We start from the raw sequence: 22,225 nt of genomic DNA on the forward strand, positions 1-22,225 counted from the left end.
ATACAACTCCCTCTCAATGGCTTCTAGTATCACGTCACAAGGGCCTGGAGATGGACCAGTAGACTTTTCTCTAGGCCTGTTTAACTTGCAGTATCAGAACTGGGGACTGGGAGGGGAGCAGTAAAACATTTGGTTTGCTCCCTTTTTCCAATTTGGGCTTGATGAACCAAACTTGTTCATTCATATCTCATGCTATCCCAAAACAAGTAAGGCAACTATCAGGATTCATCTCTGCAAAGACATTTCTAGTCATTTACAAACAATTACCAATGCCAGGAGGAACAGCACTCAGCTGTACTTGCTGGTACTTCTCAGGCTGGGTATCCAGGCTATTATATATATATATCTGATGACTGTTTCACTAACTTTTGAAGAAATTTCTTATACTCAGAGAAAATGGCTCTCTGAGCCTAAGTTTCTTCATTTGTAAAATAAGCATAACACCAATCTCACTAGACTGCTTAAAAAAAACTAAGAGTATTTTTAAAGAGTCTAACACAGCCTTACTTATAGGAGATAACAATGCTAGTGTCCCTCTTTCCTCAGACTCCAAGGGAACATACTGAACGTGGATTCCAGGTGCTATGGTTTGAGTGTTTGTGCTCCAAAACTTATGTTAAATTTAATTGCCATTACCACAGTATTAACAGGTTGGACCTTTTTTAAGAGGTGATTAGGCCATCAGAGCTCAGCCCTCATGGGTAGGATTAATGTCATTATAAAAGGGTGAGTTCAGCCCCAGCCCTCTCTTGCTCGCCCTTGTACCACGTGATGATACAGCAAGAAGATCCTCACCAGATGCCAGCACCTTGACATTGGCCTTCTCAGCCTCCAGAACTGTGAGCCAATAAATTTCTGTTCATTGTAAGTTTCCAAGTCTGTGACAGCAGGACAAAACAGATAAGCCATAAGGTTTCTACTAAGTAAGGTTTCTGGGATCTAGGAGGCAAGGAAGCTAGGTCATGTAGTTGTGTTAAGTCAACAGGACCAATATGGAAAACTGAAGGAGCTGACAACTACAACTGACGCAAGAAGGATGAGTACTCAATACTTTTTCAGGATGACTGACACTTACTCAAAGAGCCTGGGGAGGGGAAAGAACACTGGGCTTAGGGTCAAGAACCTATGTTTATTTATTTATTATCATTATTATTACTTTTAAGATAGGGTCTCACCTCTGTAGCCCAGGCTGGAGTACAGTGGCATGATTACTACTCACTGCAGCCTTGACCTCCTGGGCTCAAACAATCCTCCATCTTCAACCCTCCCAGTAGCTGGGACTATAGATGCACACTACCACACCCAGCTAATTTTTATTTTATTTTATTTTTATGTATTTATTTATTTTCTGTAGAGACAGGGTCTCACTATCTTGACCAGGCAAGGTTAGTCTTGAACTCCTGGGCTCAAGCAATCCTCCCGCCTTGGCCTCATAAAATGCTGGAATTATAGCATGAGCCATTATGCCTGGCCAAGGACCTAAGCTTAAATCTTAGCTCCACTAGTCACCTGTGTGACTGCAGGCTAGTCAGTTAATCTCTAGAAGTATCTTCATCTGTAAATGAAGATACCATCTATCTTACAAAGATTTATTTGTTTGAGTTCTGTTTTGTTTGCTTGTGGATTTAAAAAGATAGCACATTTAAAAGCTCTTGAAAGTTCTTGGCTCATGACAGGCACTTAAATGTTTTTCCCTTATTATCTTAAGCTTTTGGGAAATACTATGTTAGAACTTCTCAGGTCTAAGAGAAAACCACTGAGTAAGACCCTTGGGTTCAGAAGCAACCACTGAAACTAACTCAGCAATGATCCACAAGAAGAGTTTTCTGAGGCGGAGGTGGGAGCACTGCTTGAGCCCAGGAGTTAAGCTGCAGTGAGCTATGGTCACACCACCACTGCACTCCAGCCTGGGCAACAGAGCGAGTCTTAGTCTCTAAAAACAAAATAAAATAAGAATAATAAATAAATAGAAGAGTACTCTGGGTCTAGGAACCAAACTCAGGCTTTGAATTCTGATGAAATCCAGGACTAATTCTGTGAGTCTAGTGAACCACAGCACAAAACCTTCAAAGCTCAGAAGACATAGAGAAAGATACCCACACAAGTGACTGGAAAACAAGAGCAAGTGATACAACGGGACACTGGAAATGACAAGGAAAGAGCCAATGCACACACTGTTGTGGCAGTATACTAAAGCATTCCTGTACCTACCTATATTACAGTGACATCTACAGCAGGAAACTGACTGTAAGTACAAGAGAAGGGCTGTCCCATTACACACCAGATGGTTTGAGTTCTGATTCTTAAAAAGAAACGATGTTCTTAGGGGCAAGAAGAAAAAAATACTCAGAAATTTAGGAAAAAGAAACACTTAAAAGATTTATTTTATGATGAGGATTATTTAGACTAGAAGTCCAGAAAGGGATTCTAGATCAATAATCACCTATCTTGACACAGGTTGAAATGAAAGTTAAACAAAATAAATAAAACCAAGATTTCCAAATCTGTACTCAACATTTATTCTGTGTGTCTGTGATTTCCTTCCTTGTCATAGCCTGTAATACAAATAACAGCAATCTGGCTTGCATATCAGCACATCACTATTCTAAGTTTATGGCTAGTATTCATAATCGACCATGGTCTTCTTTTTCCCCTTGCTCAAAAACTGGTCTTAGAAGTCTTACCCTTACAGTTTTCTAGGCTGCTGTCATGAGATGACTAGAATTTACACCGTAGAGAAAACCCAACCACAACCTTTGGTTTAGACTTGCATTACTTATATTCTTATAACAATTACTTACTTGGCCCTGGACAAAAGCAGTCAAAAGGGGAAACCATTCTGGCATACGAGGTAAAGGGTAAGCAGAGCTGTCTGAGTCACTTGCCATTAGGTGAACGAAAACAAAGGAGATAAAACTAACCAGAGAAACAAGTCGAAACTGCCAAGCTTTCTACAGCAGTTGCCAAAACAGGAAATTTACTTCCACTAGTCAGATATATAACCACAGAGTCTAACAGATTATAACCAGGAAGATAGGCTGAACAAAGAAAACTTAGACACTAAAATATAAAATAAAATAAAATAAAATCTTCCCTATTTTCCACTGTCAGAGAGATATATAGTTATGGTTACTTTGTTTCAGGAATTTTAAAATTCTAAATATATATTTACAAATAAAAATATGGCTTACAATTGTTAGATAGTACTCATTTATCAAATAAAATAATAAAAAGCAAATTAATTTTTAAAAACTTTTACAAGGTACCTGTACAAATACACCAGAGTACCACAAACAGCCTCATGATTAGAATAAAATGAAGATGTTAAAAATAATGCTGTATAAGTGTATTCATTGACACAGAAAGTTACTCATGACATAATTAAGTTTAAAATGTGGGTTACAAAAGAGAATGTTCACTGTGATCTAGTTTTTTTGTGTTTTTAAAAGCCTAAAGGCAAAACAACTATTAGTTAACATTTTGGTATAATCTGTAGACAGTGAGATTTTGAGTGATTTTTAGTTTCTTCCTTTTGTTTCTCTGTATTTCCTAACTTTACTGCAACACACATATTATCTGAGAAATTAATTCTTTTTAAAACATACTGCAGCTAGTAACCTGCTCTTGGAGTTTATTATCGCCATCAGAAAGAAGCAAGGAGCAAGGTATTGGTCAACTGTAGAAGTTTTGTGTTCAGATTTACCTCTCCAGTCACAGCTGCTTCCACATGGCTGGGTAACCAGAAGTCTGGTCTGATGATTTGAGGACCACTACTATATCCTGACAACCTCCCCACTTACAACTCATTAGAGACCTCTACCTTTAACAAACTATTTGCAGATATAGGTCACTCACAGCCAGGGTACCTCAAAATAATCTTTAAAAGCACATGGTCTATTCAACTTTGTACTAGAAATTCCAACCAGAGCAATCAGGCAAGAAAAATAAATTACAGGCATGCAAATTAGAAAGGAAGAAGTCAAACTATCCCTATTGCAGATGACTGAACTTACATATGCAAAATCCTAAAGAATATACCAAAGAAACTACTGAAGCTAATAAATTCAGCAAAGCTGCAGGACACAAAATCAACAAGCAAAAAATCTGTTGTATTTCTACCCAGCAGCAATAAACCATCCAAAAGGAAAATTAAGAAAACAATTCCACATGATAGTATCAAAAAGAATAAGGAATAAATTAAAGGTCTAAGACATATACAAAGAAAACTACAAAACACTGCTGACTCCCATGTTTGTTGCAGCACTGTTCACAATAGCCAAAATTTGGAAGAAACCTAAGTGTCCATCAACAGATAAATGGATAAAGAACATGTGGTACTTACACACAATGGAGTACTATTCCGCCAAAAAAAAAGAATGAGATCCTGTCATTTGCAATAACATGGATGGAACTGCAGGCCATATAAGCTAAGTGAGATAAACTAGGCACAGAAAGACAAATACCTCATGTTCTCACTTATTTGTGGGATCTAAAAATCAAAACAATTGAACTCAGAGATAGAGAGCAGAAGGATGGTTACCAGAGGCTGGGAAGGATAGTGAGAGGGTACGGGGAAGCTGGAAGTGGTTAATAGGTACCAAAAAGTTTTAAAAAATGGACAGGGCGTGGTGGCTCATGCCTGTAATCCCAGCACTTTGGGAGGCCAAGGCAGGCAGACCACCAGAGATCAGGAGTTCAAGACCAGCCTGGCCAACATGATGAAACCCCATCTCTACAACAATACAAATATTAGCCAGGCATGATGGCGGGTGCCTGTAATCCCAGCTACTCGGGAGGCTGGGGCAGAAGAATCACTTGAACCCAGGAGGTGGAGGCTGTGGTGAGCTGAGATCATGCCACTGCACTCCAGCCCGGCCAACAGAACGAGACTCCATCTCAAAAAAAGAAAAAAAAAATTAAAAAGAGTAAGACCTAGTATTTGATAGCATAACAGGGTGACTATAGTCAATAATTTAACTGTATATTTTAAAATAACTAAGAGTATAATTGGATTGTTTATAACAAAGGATAAATACTTGAGGGGGATGGATACCCCATTTTACTTGATGTGATTATTACACATTACATGCCTGTGTCAAAACATTCCATGTACCCCATAAATATATACACCTACTATGTAGCTACAAAAATTAAAATTTAAAATAAAAAAAAAACACTAAAAAATTAAAGAGTAACGAAATAAATGGAAATGCATCCCACACTCATAAATTGTAAGGTTTTTGTGGTTTTGTCTTTTTATATTGTAAAGATGGCAATGCTCCCCCCCGCCCACAAGTGATCTCTAGATTGAATGCAATCCCTATCAAAATCCCAAAAGGCTTTTTTGTAAAAACAGGAAAGCTGATCATAAATATGGAAATGCAAGGGACCCCAAAATAGTCAAAACAATTTTGAAAAGGAAGAACAAAGTTGGAGAACTCACACTTCTCAATTTCAAAACTACAGTAATCAAAAGAATGTGTTAACTGACATAAGGAGAGACATATAGATCAGTGAAACACAACAGAAAGGTCAGAAATAAACCCATATATATATGGTCAACTGATTTCTGACAAGGGTGCCAAGGCCATCTTCAACAGTGCTGGGAGAACTGAATATACACAGGCAAAAGAATGAGGTTGGACCCTTACCTCACATCATGTACAAAAATTATTTCAAAACAGATCAATGACCTAAATATAAGAGATAAAAATATAAAATTCTTAAAATCAAACTTAAGGGTAAGTATTTATGACCTTGGATTTGGCAATTGTTTGTCAGATGACATCAAAAACACAAGCAATAAAAGAAAAAGTAGATAAACTGGACTTCATCAAAAAAAATTCTTTGCATCAAAAGAGACTATCAAGAGAGTAAAAATACAACCCACCAATGGAATATTTAAAAATCATATATTTGATAAGGGTCTAGTATCTAGAATATGTAAAGAATTCCTAAAACGCAACAACAAAAAGGCAAACAATTTAATTTTTTTTAAAGGGGAAAGAATTTGAATAGACATTTCTCCAAAGGAGAGAAACAAATGGCCAAAAAGCAAATGAAAAGATGCTCAACATCATTAGTCATTACGGAAATGCAAATGAAAACCATAATGAGATACCACTTCACACCCACTGGACTGGCCATTATCAAAAAGTGGAAAATAATAGGTGTTGGCAAGGATGCAAAGAAATTAGAATCCTCATACACTGCTGGTAGAAATCTGAATGGTACATCTGCTGTGGAAAACAGTTTGGCAGTTCCTTAAAAAATTAAACACAGAATTACCATACGACCCAGTAATTCTACTCATAGGTAAATAAAGAACTGAAAACGTGTATTCAAATAAATACTTGCACACAAGTTCATAGCAGCACTATTCACAATAGACAAATGGTAGAAATAACCCAAATATCCATCAACTGATGAGTAAATAAACAAAATGTGGTGTGCTCTTACCATGGAATATTATTCAGCCATAAAAAGGAATGAAGTACTGATATATGTACAGGGTTTCTTTCTGAGGTAATGAAAATGTCTTGGAACTAGATACAGGTCATGGTTGCACAACATTGTGATATATTGTATGCCTGTTTTTTTTTTTTTTTTGAGACGGAGTCTTGCTCTGTTGCCAGGCTGGAGTGCAGTGGTGCGATCTCGGCTCTCACTGCAACCTCCACCTCCTGGGTTCAAGCAATTCTTCTGCCTCAGACTCCCAAGTAGCTGGGACTACAGGCACACGCCAACCATGCCCGGCTAATTTTTGTATTTTTAGTAGAGACGGGGTTTCACCATATTGGCCAGGCTGATCTCGAACTCCTGACCTCGTGATCCGCTTGCCTCGGCCTCCCAAAGTGCTGGGATTACAGACGTGAGCCACTGCGCACGGCCTGTAGGCCATTTTTACGTGATTACTGCGCCTGTAGCCCTCACTACTCGGGAGGATAAGGTTGGAAAACCCCTGAGCCCAGGAGTTCAAGGTTACAGTGAGCTATGATTGTGCCACTGCACTCCAGCCTGGGCAAAAGAGCAAGACCTTGTCACTAAAAAATAAAATAAAAATATTTTATTTTATAAAAATAAAATATTTTAATAAAATTAAAATACAATGGTTTATGGTTAACTTTAAGTTATACATGCCTCAATAAAATAATACCAAAACAAATCATGGTCTAACAACCTAAAATATTTTAAACAATTTATTTTCCACTCAGAAACCACCATAGGTTTTTAAATAGATTCAAAGCTGTTTCATCATAGCATTTTTTAAAAAGCTACTCTCCAAAATACTTCAAAGAGTAGTATTAATAGAATGCCCTATTTCTTACCAGAAGACTCTTTTCCATTCTGTTTTTCATAGAGGGTACCCACAGACATCAGGAAAACAATAACCAGGAATACTGGAATTCTCCATGAGCCAGCCAGGGATGCTGCAAATTATTAAGAATTAACATTTTTAGTGAAATAAAAACCTAGCACTTGTTTTTACAAAACTCAGTTTTGTAGTTTGACAGAACAATCTGGTATATATATTAGTTACAGAATTACTTATCAGGCAAAAAAAAAAAATTTAAGTCCATTAGATAAACTTCAAGATTTCTCAAAATTAAGTTCATCCCTGCTCTCAGAGGCCCCTGGTCAAATGGATAGGGTACATGCCTGCCTACCTTTAATGGGGTTTTATTAAAGAGAGTCTATTGTAACGTATATCAAAGGTCTAAAACCATCCCGAACTCAAACCATCTACTTCACCCCAGAATGACCAGAATTAGGCATAGATCTCAAAGTCATAAAGTCTGACTTGGTTTCTTGAAAATACCACTGGGCGTGAACTTTCTCTCCCAAGAAAGAGAATGGCCCAAAAGAGCACAGCAAAACCATCAATGTCTCCTCCTCAGTGTACAATGCAAAAATGTTTACAAGTTGGCTGGGTGCAGTGGCTCACACCTGTAATCCCAGCACTTTGGGGGGCTGAGGCAGGTGGCTAATTTGAGGTCAGGAGTTCGAGACCAGCCTGGCCAGCATGGTGAAATCCCATCTCCACTAAAAATACAAAAAAAAAAAAAAAAAATTAGCCAGGCGTGGTGGTACATGCCTGTAATCCCAGCTACTTGGGGGGCTGAGACAGGAGAATTGCTTGAACCCAGGAGGTGGAGGCTGCAGTGAGCCAAGATCACACCACTGCACTCCAGCCTGGGCGATGGAGTGAGACTCTGTCTCAAAAAAAAAAAAAAAAAAAAAAAGTTTACAAGTCACCAAGAAACAGGTCCCTACCCATAACCATTTCCCTGAGTCCACCTAGAACCTCATAAACATCCCTGCCTGCCTGCCTCCCTCCTCTGCCTTCCCTGAGTTCAAAATGAGTCATATCTGACACACGGGTTCTTGCAGATAAATTCCTCTATCATTCCAACTCAACAAAGCTAGAGAATAATGCTTTGTTTGACATCAAACAAAGACAGAGACATAGCTGTTTTTTATTTTATTTTTAACAATAAGTAGTAGCTGTAGAAACTACTTTAAGGCTATCTGCTGCTCTGGGTTACTGAATTGTGTTGTTAAATTAGAACTTAGTGTTTCCATTGGCTCAAACTTGGGAGATGAAAGTCTCAACCATAAGTACCACGCTGAAAAATCAACATCTGAGCAGCCACCCAGCTAACATAACAGGGAACCCATTACTCTGAGCAGCTCTGACATGAATCATCCTTATATGGAAAAGAGATTTGTCTCTCTGAAGCTAACTCATGACTCTGACATCTCTCCCTCATGGTTACAGAGATCTGTTTAAAGCACTCTTTCACAGGACAGTCCTTCAAATATTAGAAATAGGCTTTCATGTCTTATATCCTCCTTACCTCTATCTCCTTCCCACCCTAGAGCCCCAGTTCCCTCCTCTTATCCAGAGTAAACATCTCTAGTTCCTTTAACTGGTTCTCACACATGATTCTGAGCACCTCTTATCGTTGACTGCTTATCTATATCTTCCCCTAAGTATGACACTCAGAAATGATATGAGAATCCAAGGGTGCTCTACTTTTTAAGATGCATTGACTTTTAAAAGGACCTTTTGGAAAATGAACATAATTAAAGACATTTTAAAGCACATCATTTTCATTAAAATTTAATGAAAGATTAAAGCATAACATTTTCTAAAGATTAAAGAATGTTAAATGCAACATATAACACTACAAAAAATTCACTTTCATTCACACAGTCAGCCTCTGCTGACCTTAGGCTAGACTTTAAAAAAAAAAAAAAAAGAAGGAACCCACCTAGATGAAAAAGCAATATAATCCAGACAGGAATTGAAACTGCTCTCAAGTAGCGTTCAGTGCTTGCATTCCACTTGAATGAAACAGTCAACACATAGCCAACCACCAACGTCCAGATCTTAAATAAGTGAAAGACACAGCTGTAAAATCTATACATGTGAAAATAAACATACAATTATACAAAATCTGTAAGTGTCTATACAGCAGGAATGCTCTGGACATAGCACAGAAAAGATGAAGGTTGATGGTGCCAAAGAAACGTACCTAGGTTCTCCTCGTTTGGAGAACCTAAGTTTTGAAATACTAGGCATTTGAAATCTCACGTAGTGATATTAAATAGTTGTTTAACAAAAGATACATAGTTCAAAACCCATCTTATACACAAAAATGCTTGAGATAAAATATTCAAAGCATAAACCATGGATTTAAATTAAGAGTCTAATCTTATGGAATTCCTAGTTTTCTCTGTTGATCAATGTTTAGAAAAGAAACGGAAAGAAAAGAAAAAAACAAGAAAAGGAAAGCTTTCCAAAAAGAATCAGGTTAAAAGATTCTATTTCAGCTTATAAAATATGCTTGTTACTGGGAAAATAACTCTGTAAAAGTTAGAAAGCAGCCAGCTGAAGTGTGACCCTGCTGAAATAATCTAGGCAACAAATGATTAGAACCTAATCCAGAGTTATGATGCACCAGCTGAAGAAGTGTGCCTGAAAAAAATATTATTAGAGGAACAAACAGCAGGACTTCAGAACAGAAGAATCAGCCAGGATACCCTCCTCAGTTCTTCCTACACTAAAGTTAAATGACCCTAGAGCTTAAGACGCATCAAAAGAAACCAGCGTAGCCTACACAGAAACTCATATTTTAATAGAACATTTATAAAACACAGAGGGAATACATAATCCAGAACACATCTGAGCACAAAGACCTTAATTAACATAAGACCAAGAAGCTAAAAGTCAAGTATGACATGAACCTTGCCAAAAAAAAAAAAAAAAGCAAATTAAGACAAAAAGAAACTTCGAGCTATATAATTCAGAGCATGAAGAAAAAAGAACTGATGGGATTACTAAAAAAGACAGAAAAAAAACTATCTCCTACGTTATTTTGGTCAAATCTATCAATACAAATAATCTTCGCATCTTAAAAATGCTTATAGCTTCTAACCTCAGAATTCAACTTTCAGACTTTATCCTTACTAATGATAAATTTTGAAAAAGTTTTAAATATAAAGAAGCTCATCAGAGTATGATTCAGAACAGTGGAAAAAGTGATCACCTAAAAGGTCAACAACTGGGAAATGATTACGATTCACTCAATAAAATGTTATGCAATCATTAAAATCACTTCTTAAAAACAAAGACGATATAGTTTAAAAACTCACAATATCATATTAAGTTAGAAGTAAAATACAAAAAATACTTCTGATGTGATTACATCTACTATATGGTGGGAGGAAAAGAAAATGTACTAAGAAGTTAGTGGCTGTATTTGGGTGGTAAAATTTTGTTTTTCCTTTCACTTTTTTCTGTATTTTCCAGACTGTCTTTAATAAGCACTAATTCTTTTATAATAAAAAGGACATTAAAATATTTCTTCAAGTAACTATCAGATGAAATATTAAAGAGCTTTGAAGCTCAAAAATATGAGGACATGGGAAGTGAGACTACAGCTGCTTCAAAAAGTCCAGTCTTGCTGGACCAGACCAATTAACCCTGGGAATTCAAAGAATTTGAGATCTGATTGCAGAGCATAGAAAAAAATCTGAGTACAATAATAGTACTTATATAACACTCCTATGTGCCAGGCCCTATTCTAATGCTTTATGTATACTAACTCATTTGATCCTCATAACCCCACAAAATAATACTATTATGATCCTCATTTTACACATGAAAGAAACTCAGATTTCAGAGAAGTGACTTGCGCAAGGCCACAGCTAATAAATGACAGAGGCAGGATTAGAACCCAGGAATCTGGCTCCAGAGTGCACTTTTCTAACCTTAAGGAGAAAGAAGCGTGGTGCTAGAATACTAAAGATAAGCAAAAGCTGCTCAGATTTTCACAAGAGAAAATAAAAATAGTCAATTTTGACAACTACAACCTGTTGAAATTTAAAAAAAAATCCACAGTAAATGGATAGTCTTCAGAGGTACGTCAGTTAGCCCCACCCTATTAAACATTACATCAGTCACTTAGATGAAAGACTAGAGGCACAATAACCGAAAAAACTGATTTTACACAAATCAGTTATACAAAACTGAGTTGTCAATAAATATTGAGATAATCTATCATGATTCAAAAAGATATCCTGAAGCCAGAACAATGGGCTAATCCAAACAAGATTAAACTATATGAAAAGAAATGCAAAGTTCTGCTTTGAGATTCAAAACTCAACTGTACAAGTATGGAATGGAAAGAGAACATCTGAACCACTTTTCAGTTCAGTATGAGTCAGCGTATGACTAGTAGAAGCACTTATTTCTAAAAGTACAATACTCGTATCAGGGAAAGTGATTGTTTCAATTAATTTTGCGCTACCAAACCACACAACAAAACTCAGCCTGGGAAAGGAAATAGAAATCACAACATGATATATAAATGTAGCTAGGGGAAAAAGAAAAAAAAAAGTTTTGCTCAGAAAAGAGAAGGAAATATCAAGATTTTGTAGCTATCTTCAAATAATTTTTAAAATGTCATCTGGGAGAGGCATAAGACTTGATTTTCTGTGGTTCTGAGAGCAGAAATAGGTGGGAATTAGGAAATAACACAGCTCAGTAAAAGGATAGGTTTTTCCAATAAACTATAGCTATCTACAAATGGAATAATCATTACTAAAAGTGTTTGAGCAAACGTTGAACAGAGATGACAAAGTAAGTACTACCCTTAGTAAGAAGCTGAACTGGAGGTCACAATTTATACAGTACCTCCAAGAAGTTTTTGTTTCTTATCTGTATGCATAAGGAATTAGTATCATTTGCAGGGAGAGAAAAAATAAGAGACTGCATACTTCAGATTTTTTAAGAGAAATTTATTGTCTAACAAGAAGCATGTATTTTCATCTATCAACCTGAAACTCACAGATTACCTCATTCCAGTTAAAAATAACCATTTTAAAATATACTCCCCAATTCTACTTTTAGGAGTGTTTTACAGAAGCACACTGTGCAGACACATATAAAAATATTCACTTGCCATTTACAATATAAAAAATTGAGAACTTAAATATCATTTTATAGTGAACTGTTTAAATAATGCTATCTCCAAAAATTGAGACTTTCAACAGTATGATGAACATCAATATACAGTGCTACAGTGTCAATTTATTCGTGTGTAAATTTATAATGGTGAAAATATACTCAACAAAACATGTTTTAAAATATTATCTCTAGATGGCTGGATTTCAAGGAGTAATCTGCTACTTTATGTTTTATTACAGGTGCTCAATTTTCTACTAAGGTTATGTAGCATCTTTATAAACAGGAAAAGAAGTATTTTTAACCTTTAGGAAATTCTTTCAGCTTCTGGATTTTTTTCCAGTATTTTGAAGTGTTTCCTCAGAAAAGATTCGCATAAGTAATATTAGTTCAAGAGGTATGGCCATTTATAAAAACACTTTAGAGTTTATATTAAGCCCATTATGATTATACAATTACCAATGGTTAAAAATGTTTATCAAAGTATTCTAATACAAATTCAGAGCTAAGAAAATCTGTTAAAAACATTTTCTAAAAGGCATGGTGGGGGAGGGGGAGAAAAAAGATTTATACTGTAGCAGTATTAAAAAGAAAAAAGTGGCCAGGCGCAGTGGCTCACGCCTGTAATCCTTGCACTTTGGGAGGCTGAGGCGGGCAGATCACATGAAGTCAGGAGTTCGACACCAGCCTGGCCAATGTGGTGAAACCCCGTCTCTACTAAAAACACAAAAATTAACCAGGTGTGGTAGCATGTGCCTGTAATCCCAGCTACTTGGGAGGCTGAGGCAGGAGAATCGCTTGAACCCGGGAGGTGGAGGTTACAGTGAGCCGAGATTGCACCATTGCACTCCAGCCTGGGCAGCAAGAGCAAAACTCCATCTCAAAAAAAAAAAAGAAACACGTATATCTCTAAGTGCTAATAAGGAAAGATGGCCACAGTACAATGATAAATGAAAAGAGCAAGGTACAGAACTATATGTATGTTATCTCATCTTTATTTTAAAAAACAAAAAACAAAAACCTTCTACTTTATATGTTCACATGGACATAGAAATAAATTTAGGAGCCTTTACATCAAGCAGTTAATAGTAACATCTGAATAGTGGGAATAGTGGTAGAGAAAAGGGATAATTCGGCCGGGCGCGGTGGCTCATGCCTGTAATCCCAGCACTTTGGGAGATGAAGATGGGCAGATCATGAGGTCAGGAGTTCAAGACTAGCCTAGCCAACATGGTGAAACCCCATCTCTACTAAAAATACAAAAATTAGCTGGGCATGGTGGCGGGTGCCTGTAGTCCCAGCCACTCGGGAGGCTGAGGCAGGAGAATTGCTTGAACCCGGGAGGCAGAGGTTGCAGTGAGCCAAGATCGAGCCACTGCACTCCAGCCTGAGTGACAGAGCAAGACTCCATCTCAGCGGGGCCGGGGGGCAGGGCGGAGGAAGGAAAGGGATAATTCACTTTTACCATACAAACTTCTGTTCTGCTTATGTTTTTTCAAATGTAACAAGCATATTTTACTTGAATCAACATTTTGAATCACTAAATATCCTTTAAAATAACAAAAATAAGGATTTGTATATGCATGTTTCACACACAATTTCTAGTCTAGGACCTCTTAAGAGTTTTTTAATTCTTAAATCTTCACTAACACAGAAACACGACGTTAACAAGTCAACTTTATATATGTTTAGCCTCTGAGCAAACCTATTCAAGTGTGAATTTTATTCCAGGCATTAAATCAATGAGCCACAGTTACAGATAAGAGGGCGTATTTTTCCAAATTTATGTTCTCCAAAACAACGTGTCCTTTTCAAAATATACATTCCATAGTCGTTTTTATAGCACCAATGTGCTAGACACTACATAAGACTGCATAAAATTTGGCAACATTTACTTAGCACTTCAAGTAAAGGGAACTAATAGGCAATCACATTTTCCTTTCATTTCACATGATTATCCACATATACTTTTCTGGTTAAAAAACATACTAAATGTAGAAAACATTAAGTAGAGACTCTGCCTTTTCAACCACCTATGTTTCATTTATTGTCATCTGGGCATTAACTGGAAAAATAATTTGGTTGCTTCTGTTACACATTTTTGCAGAACAGTTTCCCAAGCTTTTTTTAGAGAGAATAAAACTACAGGAAGGGTGCAGTGGCTCACACCTGTAATCCCAGCACTTTGGGAGGCCAAGGCAGGGGAATCACCTGAGGTTAGGAGTTTGAGACCAGTCTGGCCAACATGGTGGAACCCTGTCTCTACTAAAAACACAAAAAATTAGCCGGGCATGGTGGCAGGCGCCTGTAATCCCAGCTACTCGGGAGGCTGAGGCAGGAGAATCACTTGAACCCGGGAGGCAGAGGTTGCAGTGAGCCAAGAATTCGCCACTGCACTCCAGCCTGGGCAACAAGAGCGTAAATCCATCCCCAAAACAAAACAAAACAAAAACACCACAACTACAAACCTCCTCCCAAGTTATGGAGCCACAGCCCTAATCATAGCCTCAAGCAGCAACTGCTTCGGGCCCTTAAATTATCCACTTAATTCTAATGTGAAAACCATTCTCTTTGTCATATGGCAACTTAGAGTCAACATTTTTATATTCAAAGTCTTTAACTGAGAAAACTAAGCACTAGAAACTTTCCTCTCCTTGTTTCTTGCTGCCAGGCAAGCAGAAACAAACCTAGAAATGTGTTTAAAAGTGGAACAGTGTCAGCAGTGAATGGCTGACTAACGTCCACTGCTGAAGAGCCTCTTGTGATCTGTAAAATAGAACATCGTGAAATCTTAGAAATTGTTCAAGCCAACCCCCCACTTTACACAATTGGGACTGAATGTCCCAGAGGAGGGCCCTGGTCTGCCCAAGGTCACAAAGTTACTGGCAGAGCCAAGTTTAGAACTTCAGGTGTTTTTATCTTTCAGCCACTACTCTCTCCACCTCCTGCTTCTTTTAAAAGATGGGAACAATGGGATCAGAGACCACCGAAAAAACAAATCTATTACTACTGCAAAAAACTAAATGGTCTTCAAATTCTCCACCAAGTCTAAATTAACAGAATGAGGAAGATCAGAATGCCCCCCAACAGAGAGAAATGGTGGAGCAGGGCACGCCATCAGCTTTTTCAAATTTACCTTGCACAACTCCACCATGGGAAGATGCCAAGAACTGAGTAACATGTGAACCTGGTGCAACAGTTGATTTTTTTTTTTAGGTGTTCTGAAATCACTTACTAAGTCAGTGCAATCTCCTAACATATTTGAAACTGCTGAAAAAGAGTTACTCATCCCATAAATGATTAGTGTTTCAGTTGTAAGAAGCATGGAGTTTTAGGAGACTGAAGAAATCTACAAGTGACATGAAGAGGAACTGAACTGGAAAGAAAAACTAGTGACGAAGAAAAACATAGGTCCAGGCCAGGCGCAGTGGCTCATGCCTGTAATCCCAGCACTTTGGGAGGCCAAGGAAGGTGGATCGCCTGAGGTCAGGAGTTCGAGACCAGCCTGGCCAACATGATGAAACCCCGTCTCTATTAAAAGTAACACAAAAATTAGCCGGGCGTGGTGGTGGGTGCCTGTAATCCCAGCTACTCGGGAGGCTGAAGCAGAATTGCTTGAACCGGGGAGGTAGAGCTTGCAGTGAGCAGAGATCACACCATTGCACTCCAGCCTGGGCAACAAGAGCAAAACTCCGTCTCAAAATATAAGAAGAAAAAAGAAAAACATAGGTCCCAAAGACACTAAAAAGGAAAATTGATGGGACCCGGAAAACTGCATAGATATAAAAATAAAAGAGAAGAAAGAAGAGGGACGAATAAGGTTTCTAGATGACTAGAATGCTGACATTCTTCTGATTTTTTCCTAGTAACTGGAATCTTTTTTTTTTTTTTTTTGAGACAGAGTCTCACTCTGTTGCCCAGGCTGGAGTGCAATGGCGTGACCTGGGCTCATTACAACCTCTGCCTCCCGGTTTCAAGCAATTCTCCTGCCTCAGCCTCCAGAGTAGCTGGGATTATGGAGTCGGCCGCCACACCCGGCTAATTTTTGTATTTTTAGTAGAGACGGGGTTTCACCATGTTGGCCAGGCTGGTCTCGAACTCCTGACCTCAGGTGATCTGCCTGCCTCGGCTTCCCAAAGTGCTGGGATTACAGGTGTGAGCAACCGCACCTGGCCTACAATCCACTAAAAATAATTAAACACAATGTATTACGGAAAACTTTTTAAAAATCCTTATTGAAGGTTACTACAAAGAGTTTTGATAACAGCAGGACTTCAACTGCTGCTAGGTCTATTGAATGCCATTTACTGACAGCATCAACAGATCAATCTCTGAATTAGTTTTCTCACATATGAAATCCCTCCCTCCTAGCTCATAGGACATTGAGAGAATGAAATAACACCCATGTAAAAGAACCTAATCTAGTGCCTGATACATGGCAGATGCTCAAAAGTTGGATCTTAAATGGATGAACTGTCAAGTCATCAAAACAGGGATTCGCTTAAAGGTAACAACTTTTCTCTCTGCCTCTCTCATCTATACTGCTCTTCAGCAGCAGGCTCATGGTTAAAGTAGCCTAGAAAGCATAAAGACCATGTTCTATAACCAGACAGCCCTGCTTGGGCTCATAAAGCCAAACCGCTGTGAACTGTGGGATGGAAAAGGTCCAGAGTGGGCCTCCTGCCCAGTCACATAACCTACTTTCACTTAATGCCAGGCCTTAATCTGCACTTTCTTTCTTACTTTAAAAGATTGGGGGTGGGGGAGGTCTCACTATGTTGCCCAGGCTGGTCTCGAACTCCTGGGCTCAGACAATCCTCCTCCCTCGGCCTCCCAAAGTGCTGGGGTTACATTAAGCCACTGTGCCTGGCCTTTAATCAGCACTTTTTTTTTTCTTTTTTTCTGAGACAGGGTATTGCTCTGTCACCCAGGCTGGAGTGTACTGGCACAATCTCATCTCACTGCAACCTCCAACTCTTGGGTTCAAGAGATTGCCTCAGCCTCCCGAGTAGCTGGGACCACAGGTGTGCGCTACCATGCCTGGCTAATTTTTTGTATTTTTAGTAGAGACTGGGTTTTACCATGTTGGCCAGGCTGATCTCGAACTCCTGGCCTCAAGTGATTCACCTGTGTGGGCCTCCCAAAGTGCTGGGACTACAGGCGTGGGCAACCCCACCTGGCCTTAATCAGCACTTTTGGATAAGAGCAAGGACTCCTTGTCTTCTCAAGTACACCTCACCCCCATCCAACCATCCGCCCTTAAGTGCTGCTTGAGCAGAATGCAACTCCATGCCTTGTTTCTCTTAAACTCAGATTGACCTGAAGGTTCTCTTTCAAATTTAGCCCTTCTACCACTCCCTACTCACAAATACTTAACTCATACTTTTATGTTGAGTTTGTTTTTTTTTTAACCCTCTCTCTTTTTCCTTGCTCCCAACACTTGAGCCAAACAGCTGAATTTCAAGGTTTTTTTGGGTTTTTTTGAGACGGAGTTTCGCGCTTGTCACCCAGAATGGAGTGCAGTGGTGCAATCTCGGCTCACTCCAACCTCTGCCTCCCGGGTTCAAGTGATTCTTCTGCCTCAGCCTCCCAAATAGTTGGGATTACAGGTGCCCACCACCACACCCAGCTAATTTTTTTTTTTTTTTTTTTTTTGTATTTTTGGTAGACACGGGGGTTTCACCATGTTGGCCAGGCTGGTCTTGAACTCCTAACCTCAGGTGATCCACCCGCCTCGACTTCCCAAAGTGCTGGGATTACAGGCATGAGCCACCGCGCCCAGCCAATTTCAAGCTTTTAAAAAATCATTAATTAGTTTGACCTTCTTTCTCCCACTCCCAGGTCTAATCAGTGTTGGCCCCTACTTCTCTTCCACTCATCCACAACCCACACAAATGAAATACAAAGATGAGGGTTTATCTTCAGTAAAAAGATACTCAAAGGTATACGCCGAGCTGTGGATGTTTCTTTACAAGTGCTCAACTCTTTCCACTGAGTATCTGAGAGAGACTGGTAGAAATGCCTCATAATCATGACAAATTACTTAGGTATTCAACTTCTTACTCTAGTATGAAAATATACTATTTACATATGGCAGGCCTTTCTTTTCTAATTTCCTATAGTTTGATGGATATGCTCCTTGAGCAGTATCAACAGTCAAAAATGTTAGCAGAATCTATAAATGTGTCTTTGACAAAACTGAATTTCTTCAGGAAAATAACCAAGCGTATTTTTCTTAGAACATAGTGTTCTGCCTTCTAGCTAAGAAGCATTCGATCCACTTAGCTGAATTGTGAAACTGCAAGATAAAGGATAAAGAGCGCTGAACTGGGCCTCCATAAAAGTGAACCACAGATTTGCTCATGAGCTGTGTGACTTTGGACCAATCACATTCTCTGGGCCTGTGGCCCATAACTGATGAGTCATGAACATTTATCTGTATGTCTGTCATCTCCATTAGAATATGTTCATATAGGATTATATGTACCTTGAAGACGGGACCTGTATCTTAGTCCTTTTTTAAACCTCTCACAAAGCCCAACACCTAACATATGCTCGATCAACTTTAAACATGAACCAAGAGGTGGTATTGAGGGAACAAGAGAAGAAGGGCGTTTTGGGTCATTCATCACTCTGCCAATGACCTCAGGCAAGCCAAAACACTGCTGGACAGATAAGGGGAATTAATATTTTGCAACTTAATGACGTAAGGTACACTGAACTTTATTTCACTGACAAAAGAAGTGAATCAATTTGTAAATGGTACTGTTTATCAATCAATTGGCATTCTTACGCACTAAATCTCCACTTGTTTTTAACAGTCCCCAGTTAAATATGTGGATAATTAACTAGTCCACAATATCGTCTGAGTTAGGAATTGTGTCACTAGATTATCTTTGAAATCTTTCCAATTCTAAAGCTCCCTGGTTTTCTAAGAGTAAGCTCAGGTTAATCCAAGCATCACAAATCTACGTCTCTCCTCTTCACGCGGTCAGCTGCTTTACTCCAGGCGGGAGGAGGTGTGCTGCGGTACACCAGTCCCTGCACAACAAAAGCAGTTACCTAAAAGTAAAGCGTGGAGAGGAAGAAGCACAGGCGGCTCGCACCCAGTGCCTTGCACAAATTATACAGGAATCACCTGAACTGAGAGGCAGCACCAGCCAGTGAAGCAAGCTGTTTTAGGACTTGTAAGAAATCTAAGACACCCAAACCCCTCTTTGTCCCTACGTAGCCCTAGCCTGGTAAGAGGTCACCTTTCCTATCTGCAGGATGGCAAGTTGGCCTAGAATCTCTAAGGTCCATTCCAGCTCTGACAGTCAGGTGCGCAGAACTGAGGGTGGCCGAAGCACCCCCCCTCCCCCAACCAGGAGTAAAACCAAGCCCCACTGCCATGCTCTGAGGCCTCTCTCTGCAAAGCGAAATAACGATTCTCAATCCAGGGCACTGTCCCCCTAAGAGGGCCTATTAGGATTGAAACAAGGCGGAAAGCAGGCAGGCTGTTTCAAATCACGCCCGCCCCCTTTTTGGAAGAATGTCCGCCAAATTCCTGAGGTGTGAGAAGGAAAGCGGAGACGGACGGTCACTGCAGCACAGGTGTGGCCCCTCGTCGCCCCTGCACCGGGAGGAACAGCTGCAGGATTGCACCCCAGAGCGCCGGGACCACGGGCGGGGGACAGGGGGGGACTACCGCTCACTCACCCACAGGCTGCTGAAGTAGTCCAGCCCGCGGCAGATGAGCGTGGCAGCGTGCACCAGCAGCACCTGCACGCCCAGGTAGCTGCCGAGGCAGTAGAAGCCGTACAGGAGAGGGCCGCCGGCGCCGAGCAGCAGGAGCAGGCGGCGGCGGCGCAGCGCCTGCTCGCCTAGGGCCTCGACGCCGTAGTCGACGAAGCAGAGCGGCAGGAGCAGCGCGGCCAGGACGATGGGCGTGTGCGCGCGGTGCAGGCGCTGCAGCCAGTGGCGGCCCAGGCGCGTCAGCGAGCTCTTGAAGGGGTGCAGAAAAGTGCCGCACAGCACGGCCCAGAGCAGCGGCCGCAGGAAGGCCTCCAGGATGAAGTAGACCAGCACCGCGGCGCCGCAGCACAGGCACACGAACAGCACGGCCCCGGTGTTGTAGAAGGCCTGCTTAATGGGCTTGTCGAAGCGCAGCGCCAGCGCCGCGGTCCGCGGGGTCTCCCCGCCACCGCCACTCGGCCCGACCGCGCGCGGGACCCGCGGCGCCGGCCCGGGAGAGCTCCGCAGGCCGGGAGCCTCCTTAGGGCCGCCGCCGTCGGCCATCGTTCCTCCGCCACAGCCGCCCCCGAGGGGCGGTAATGGGAGTCGGGCTAGAATCGCGGGCGGGAGGCAGGGCGGGAGGCGCGCGAGATTGTGGGAATTGTAGTTCCCCGCTGGTTTACAGACCCACCAAGCGCTTGCAGGAAACTACAACTCCCGAAGGGGAATGGGGAGAACGCCTCCGCCTCCTTGGTGTCCGCAAGGTCCTGCTAACAAGTTTGCAGGGTCTATATCTTCCTGGAGGCGGGGGGGAAAGAAAGCTCCTTTCACTCATTCGTTAATGTCAATTTCTCGCGAGGCGAGATCCCAAAAGGCGCCACATTCAGATATTAAAACCCAAGCTGCATACTAGAATACCGTGGGGGGAGTACTTTTAAAGAACCAATGCCCCGATTCTGTTTTACTGATTTATTTAACAGATATTTTTAAAGTGTTTTCTTTGGTGTATCTGACAGGATTTTAAATAGAGATTACCATATAACAGGCCCTATTCTAAGTGGCTCACTCCTATTAACTCATTTAATCCTTAGAACAACCCTACAAAGAAGGTGTTATTATCCTCATTTTACCAACAGAAAAACTGAGACAGAGCCGTTAACTACGTAGCCAGAGTCACACAGCTACCAAGTGGCACAGGCAAGATTCAAACTCAGGGATTCTGGCTCCAAAGGCTATACTTTTATCTACCATAGTATTTGGCCTGAGGAAAGAACTGTTGGCATTTTTCAAACGTTCCTTATAAGCCTGTAATTTGCAGCCGCTGTTGACAACTGTTTGTGCAGGTTTCGCTGTGGACGCAATCTAAACTCTTAAAAGAGTCGTAGATCAAAGTCTCAAACTGCCACTGTTTCTTTTTGAGACTTGATGTCATGTCAGTTAAGCCCCCAATCTCAAGTTTTCCTCTGTCACATGGCGATGATAATAATAATAATAGCTTTTGCTTTACGGTTATTGTGGGGGGGGGGGGGGGAGGGAAACTCTGGGGCGGTACAAGGTGCTTCTGTTCTCCTATTGGAAAAGTGCTGGGATCCAAGCCTGCTACCCATAAAATATCCCAATCAACATTTTGATTTAAAAAAAAAAATTAAGAAAGCCTTGACTGAGTACTCAACATGTGATTGCTTCAAACCCTGCAAGTTGTCCCTTTCCTGTTTCAATAGTATTCCTATTAATTTCAACATAATTTTTGTTTCCCTTCTAAAGCAGACAAGACAGGTAACATAATCCACAGTTTGCAGATAAAGAAACTATTGCTTGATAGATTTGGAGACAAAGGGATTTAGTAAAGGAAGTAAAGGAAAAAGTAATTCCCTATCCATCTCAATTGTAAGTTTTAGGTCTCAGTATTTCAGATGGCCTTTGGAGTTTTATAACCAAAACACAGATTTAGTCGCTCACCACTTGCAGATTCCAATTAACAAGAGCAAGGTCTGGTATAAAGAAATTGATGTATTCCAAAGCTAGCTTAGGGAAAGAAGT

At 40.3% G+C, this 22,225-nt stretch overlaps 1 protein-coding gene across 7 annotated transcripts in view; it reads right to left on the bottom strand.

The window, feature by feature from the left end:
• TMEM245 (transmembrane protein 245) overlaps positions 1 to 20,791 on the bottom strand; it is a 104,677-nt gene extending 83,886 nt beyond the window's left edge. For 6 of the 7 annotated variants that reach the window (XM_055351784.2, XM_055351787.2, XM_055351786.2 and 3 more), the window contains exons 1-3: positions 20,171 to 20,788; positions 9,276 to 9,393; positions 7,329 to 7,430 (exon numbers count right to left, since the gene is read on the bottom strand). In XM_055351784.2, the coding sequence (XP_055207759.2) occupies positions 7,329 to 7,430; positions 9,276 to 9,393; positions 20,171 to 20,749 (799 nt within the window). In that variant the 5' untranslated portion in view covers positions 20,750 to 20,788. Of the gene's footprint in view, positions 1 to 7,328; positions 7,431 to 9,275; positions 9,394 to 20,170 lie in introns of all 7 variants that reach the window. The other variant, XM_019033785.4, reaches the window with a different exon arrangement.
• Between the last annotated feature and the right edge of the window lie 1,434 nt (positions 20,792 to 22,225).

The sequence above is a fragment of the Gorilla gorilla genome, chromosome 13, assembly GCF_029281585.2.
Source record: "Gorilla gorilla gorilla isolate KB3781 chromosome 13, NHGRI_mGorGor1-v2.1_pri, whole genome shotgun sequence".
Classification (NCBI taxonomy): domain Eukaryota; kingdom Metazoa; phylum Chordata; class Mammalia; order Primates; family Hominidae; genus Gorilla; species Gorilla gorilla.